General features: G+C 46.7%; 1 protein-coding gene across 1 annotated transcript; it reads right to left on the bottom strand.

The window, feature by feature from the left end:
• Positions 1-258: 258 nt before the first annotated feature.
• ankrd63 (ankyrin repeat domain 63) lies at positions 259-1,824 on the bottom strand (the record flags this gene model as incomplete). Its single annotated transcript, XM_083908053.1, has 1 exon — positions 259-1,824. One exon carries the CDS (start codon positions 1,822-1,824, stop codon positions 259-261), a length of 1,566 nt encoding a protein of 521 aa, XP_083764179.1.
• Positions 1,825-6,655: the final 4,831 nt, after the last annotated feature.

Genomic DNA, 6,655 nt, shown 5'->3' with positions numbered 1-6,655 from the left:
TTTAAGCAAAAATACAAACAAGGTTCTCCTATAAACACAGAAGCAATATCAAATACATATATGTCCATCTCATATAAATGTTTTATATTTGAAACAGACTGACATGTTCATTTATACATCATCTCATAGATAGAATAGTGTAACTGTATTTGTTTCTCTCTTTATTTAGAAATATAGGAAAAGAAACAAACAAACAAAGGAGTATAATCACCAAGCAACCAAAAATGTATAATCAGGATTGTATTTTTCTTCTACGTTCTAATCGAGCGTCGACTGAGACGAGAAGCTCTCAAACTCACACTTGACTCCGCTGATGCTGTCCACGCTCGGCTGACTGTTGACCTGCTGGTGCGACAGCGGGAAAGTCTCCGAGCGACACATCTGGCCTCTGCCTTTGGACGAGCCCGACGAGCAGTCCATCACCATCCTCATGAACTCCGGCGCCGTGAAGCGTCGCATCAGCCGGGTGCCCAGGCCCGCGAGGCCCGCCGCGCGCCCGGGGATCTTCTCCGACTCCACCTCGCCCCTGGCGCTCAGCAGTTTGCTCGGTCTGCCGCCGCTCGGGCCAAAGCTGCCCCTCTTCTGCTGCTGCTCTCTCCTGCCCGACGACGACGCTCCGTCGTCCTCTTTCTGTGCTTTGACGACATCCTCCACCGCTCTCGCAGGCTGGCTCTTGCTGTTTAAAAGAGGCTTTGGCACAGACGCGGCTTTGTCCGCGCTGCCCCGAGTGTTTATGAGGCATCGCTCATCCTGCAGCGAAGCTCTCTTTAATTTGCTGGCCGGCAGACTCATGTCGCACACATCACCCTGATAGGACTGCTTCCTGCTGCTCAGTAGGTCCACGTTAAACGACTTTGCTTTCCCCCAAAGAAGAAAGCTCACCGGCGTTTGCTGCGGGAGTCCTTGGCCGACGTCCTTCTGGCTCGGCTCGGTCAGCGTTTTAGCTCCTCGTAGTTCTCTGAGTTGGCAGTTTTGCTGCTGTTTGGCGCTGAAGAGGACGCTGTGATCACCCTCAGTTGGGCTTTTCTCTCCCTGCGGAGGAAGAGCCCTGAGGCGGTGGTTTTCTTCCGGAGATTGGCTCTTCGGGGAAATGAATCGGCTCCACAGCGCGTTGCTGTCTCCTATCTTCAGCTGTCGTTTAAAAACTCCTGGCAGATGGTCTTCACTCGTCAGCTGCCTGGTGAACCGCTCCAGAACGTGCCTCGGGAGCCTGTTGGGCAGCCGTCTCTCTGCTGCTTCGGCGGCGGCTGGACCCACGTCCGCAAGGGCATCGTCGGTGCTGACACCTCTCCGAGAGGAAAAGTTCAGAATCTGGACACACTGGTTGTGACCAAAGAAGTTGGCCACCTCACTGGCCGAGTGGCCGGCATTGTTGATTTTGTCCAGCCTCAGCCCCAGTCTTTTGAAAGCGCGGACCAGGAACTCCAGGATTTGGCTGTGTCCGGAAAAGGCGGCGTACATGAGCGCGTTGTTGCCCCAGACGTCGGAAATGTCCGGGTCTGCGTTGAACTGCACCAGGACCTTGACGACGTCCAGGTGACCCATCTCGCAGGCGTGACTCAGGGCCGTGCGTCCGTCCTCGTCCTGGCAGTTGACCTCGGCGCCTCTCTCCAGCAGCAGCCGCGTGAACTTGACCCTCGGCCCCGGCTCTTGAAGGCAGATGGCGTACATGAGCGGCGTTCGGCTGTTCTCCGTCTTGGAGTTGATGATGCGTCCGTCCAACGCGTCCAGGATGAAGCGCGCCAGGTGAACTTTGCCGCCGTGCATGGCTTCCAGGAAGGTCTTGGTGCCGGAGCCCTGGCGCAGATCTTTGGGTCGCATCATTCTCAAAGAGCCGAAAGCGACGACAGATAGGTGGAGATGCAGAAGTGTGCAAGCAACTTGTGCGAGGGCTGTCTGTGTTGACAGCGAGCGCCTTTACCTCAGACTAAGACTGGGAGAGGAGCTGCCAGTGTTTTTATACCGCCCTCTTCACATGCCCTCCCCACGTTTCCTAGGAAACAAATGTCTGAGGACCATTATGCAGTGGCAGCATCCATTCAGCCCAAGCACTCCCTGCCTGGAGAGAAAAATATGCTATTTGAACAGAATAATCGCTCAAGGAGGAAAAACATGAAGAGTATTTTTATGCAGGGTCCGTGAGGTTGACTTAAATACACAATTTATAGATATATGTTTTAATGCATGTTAACTCCAGCTGTTGGTAACACAACAAAACAAAATTAAGGCTTTGTGCAATCTCTTCGAAAAAAAAAGCCTTTTAAACGCTGCATCCATAGTAACACGGACGGTGCAACAAGTTGAGATTATTCCACTCTGCCGTGTTTTGACTTTCTCAAGGTTTCAGAATAATGACTCTGCCTGAAGGTCTGGGGTTTTTTTTTTGCCACAGAAAATAGTACATTTAATGAAGTCCATTAGGGGAAAGGCAGATGTTGGCTGTTTGGTTTAGTTGTATTTGATTGTACAGGTGTACATACACATGAGATGGTGATCCGATATAGGCTTATCTCCTCTTGATGTTGTAATATTGCCGTTTACACGAGGATATTCCACCTGTTAGAGCGCAGGACGAGACTTTTTAAAGACTTATTTACAGAGTGCTTTCATGCACACAGAAGCCTGATGTTGGGAATGTGTTAGTAAGGAAAGAGACGGGAGAAAGTTGAATGAGAGACACGTTGTACTCTAGTTATCTTCTGTCCTTGCTATTGATCTTATATGAATCTAGTGTTCCTCTTCAGGCCTGTCCTCCTCCTCCTCCTCCTCCTCCTCCTCCTCCTCCTGCTGCTGCTCTTTTTAAACCTTATCCTCCTCCCGTTCTTTGTGTTCTCTCAGAGTTCTCCTCTCTCCTGTTGCAGACTCACTTTCCAGTGTGTCCCACCTGTTCTTCTTCTGGGAGTGAACAGGCACAGGACGTCTTTCAAATTACAAGATGTTTCTACTGGTCGACTGGCTTCCATTTTCTTCTTTCTCAGACTTTATTGTGTCTGAGAATCACTTTGATCTTAAAGGTGCAAAATATTTGCATTCAAAAAAATCTTTTGCAGACTGCAATCATGTTTTGGCATGTAGCGCCACCTACCGCCGTCTACCAATCATTGCAGTCAGTAGAGTCTCAGCTGCCGAGCAACCACGGGTTGCCATTTACGTCAGAAAACGAAACCTAAAAGAACCTCGGTGTTTTGAATTTGAATGTAGTAACCGTTTGTGGCCACATTCTTACATATGGCACCTTTAATGGTTGAAACTCTCGTCCCAAACTCATCCTCACACATATCTGTAGACTTTAATCTACTTTTGCAACTCCGTACAACCCTTATCTTATCTTCTCTTTTCTTATCTTAGAAGCCAAACTCAAACTATGTCCTGCTGCAATAAACAAGTCATTTTTGAGACCACTGTCCCCATTTGAATCCAGGGAAGGGAAAGTAGGCAGAGAAGCACAATAAAACTTTGGTTTAAATGCACTTGCAGCCTGCATATTTATTTATTATGTATTAAATTTAATCACAGTATTGTATAATACTTTCCTCTCTCATGTCGCATCAAGGCTTGGGTCTAAAAAAAGCAACGGGGAACGCGCTCGTGCAGCTGTCTCTCAAAATTCCATTTTAATTGCTAATAAAAATCGCAGCGTGACCAAAGCTGTGACAAAACAGTGCAGGTGAGACAAAAGGAAAATTCATTGCCAGGGTTCATCATCAAACCCACAGCAGGTCCACACACACACACACTTGCTGATTTAACTGTGTGTTACACACCGTGCACACACACCACAACTTTTGAGTTGGTTGTTCCAGATTGATTAACACTTACTTATGCTTTTACTGCTGCTGCCTGTTTGTGGTTGATATGTCCTGAGCAATAAGGGTTCCAAAAGGGTTCTTCTACAAGGGCTGAGGTTCTACCTGGAACCATTTGCTTCTGAAAAAGCATTTCCGGAAGAAAGGGTTTTTCAAGGGTTCTTGGTAACACTAATGGTTCCAGTAAGAACCATTTTGATCCAGAGAACCCTTTAAAACCCCTTTCCTGAATAAAGGGTTTTAAAAGGGTTCTTGGTGGAACCCTCCGAAAGGGTTCCAGGGGGATCCTTTATAAAAAAAAGGTTCTACCTGGAGCCACCGACTCCATCACAGGAAGATTAAGCCGAACAATGCCGAAATGTAGATCAGTTAAAAAGACTTAATGATCATTAAAAACGTGAGTTAATCTCCAACATTTACCAAGGAAATGTCTAAAATTTCAATATTTAACAGAGGAGTGTGGCGTATTTAGCGATAGCACTGCTAGCATCACCAGCCCTATGTTCCGAAAGCTTTATGTTGCAAAATCCCTGGAGCTCCACGACGGGGTACACCGAGCACCACCTACCCGCCGCCCTGGAGCCCCCGAGCGGATACAACAAGCACCACACACGCACCCCGCCGGAGCTCCACCTTCATACTTTTTTCACCTTTTTACACATTTTTCACACTGTTGACATTGATATTTACTGTTTTACATTATTTTCGTTAATCTACTTTCTTCATTTTCACAAAACTCTATGCCCCTCTGGAGCTCCACGACGGGGGGACACTCACCACCACCTACCCGCCGCCCTGGAGCCCCAGAGCGGGGACAACTACCACCACCTCCCGCCCCACACCCTGGAGCTCCATTATATCCATGTTGCATGCACTTGGAATTAGCCTTCGGGCATGTATTTGCAATAAACGTAATACTTTGTAATACTTAGTTAAGGCTTTAGGAACATAGGCGTGTAACCAAACGGAGCCTGTGCTCCGGTCATGGAGGAAATACTGAACAAATAGTTTTAATTGACCGATTATAATGATTCAGTTACACTGAAAACAACAAGTCACTGGTTTGTGTCGCGTATAAAATGAAGTCAAGGCAGTTTCATGGGACCATAGGTGGAAATGGTGTGTTATGTCAATGGTCTATATATATATATACACACATATGACCTTTAATCTAATCTTTATTTTTATCTCACGGCTAATGATTACATTTTATGACGGTTAGAACTCCCCCTGACATTACTTATAGTTTATTGTCAAAGACCGGCATAAATCATGATCCGCCTCCTGTGTGCGTGACATTAAACCCATCCCACTGTCCATTCACTAAAAACGGAAGGAGAAAAAAATAATGGACTCGGAGCAGAAATGTGGATGAAACATTGTGAATGTGAATGAGCCGGTGCCCGCGAGACTCGCTAATTGGACAGATGTATGCAATAAAGAGGAGACGTCACGGTAAATACCTGATCTCCCATTCATCGCCGGCCCGGCTCGGTCGCAGGAGCCGGTTTGAATGTCTGATTAGGAATTAAAGCTCGTGTCAAGGTAAGGTGTTATTCACAGGCCTAAGTGGCTTAATTAGTCACTGGGGAAACTGCACTTTCAGTGTCACAAAATCAGCAAGTCTCTCCAGGTTCTAAGTGCTAAGTGGGAAACACAGCACTGTGCTAAAGCCCTTTGTTGTTAGGAAATAGAGCTCATCTGGGACGTGGGGTTGAGCGAGGCCCATTTATTGTAACTAAATATACGTTTAACCGGTGAATCAACATGCCCTCGTGTCCTCCGCGGACTACCTCGACTTCTCCCTGTTAATTGAGCGCACCTGAAACATGACGTGCTCTCAGGTGCACGCACCTGTGCAAAACATTTTGTTTTCCATCCCGTTCAATTAAAGACATTACTTTATACGCAGAAATATCAAAATCCACCACCGAACATAACCCAGCTCCTGTGTCCTCACAGCCATGTGAGACTTTAACACCGGTATAGCTCTGTCATTTGAGCAGCGGGGTGGGGGGGGGGGGGCAAAAGCACTAAATTGACGCATTCGCATTCAGCGGGAACAATCACGTCTGTGTGTCCATTCACAGGCTCTTTGATTTGATGCACAGCAAGTCTGAGGTGGAACGGGGATTTCGCTCGCCCGATGTTCCAGGAAAGAGGCAGCAGCTGGCCCGCTGTCACCGCGTAACCATGGTGCGTTTGTGTCATCATCATCATCATCATCATCATCATCATCATCGCTCAGGACGAGCCAGGCTCACAGGGTTGTCGTGTAAAAATGAAAAAGTCATGATACACTGTGGTGGAACAGTCGAAGCTATAGGGAGCGTCGCGCGTAAATCTGTAGATTTTCGAGATTAATGTCAGAAAAATGGTGACCGAACCTACAAATGACGTCTCGTTTTGTCCACAAACCAAAAAAAAACGATTGAGTTTTAATGATTTATTTGTTGTACGGAGCAAAGAAACCAAAAAAATATTCACATTTAAAGGCAAGAAATGTAAGAATGTGGCCAAAAACGGTTACTACATTCAAATTCAAAATACGGACGTCTTTTAGGTTTCGTTTTCTGACGGAACTGGCAACCCGTGGTTGCTCGGCAGCTGAGACTCTACTGACTGCAATGATTGGTAGACGGCGGTAGGTGGCGCCACATGCAAAAACATGATTTCAAAACATAAACATGATTTGCAGTCTGCAAAATATTGTTTTTAATGCAAATATTTTGTCTGTACTGTTGTTGTTGGTGAGTTCAGTTTGTTATATGAACATTATTCCTGAGTCTCTGTGACATATTAGGAGGATTTTATGGCCAGTTGCTTTAGATTTATTACATAATGCACTT

Source organism: Microchirus variegatus (assembly GCF_963457635.1).
Source record: "Microchirus variegatus genome assembly, chromosome: 21".
NCBI classification, from domain to species: domain Eukaryota; kingdom Metazoa; phylum Chordata; class Actinopteri; order Pleuronectiformes; family Soleidae; genus Microchirus; species Microchirus variegatus.
This window is presented reverse-complemented; position numbering and strand designations above follow the sequence as displayed.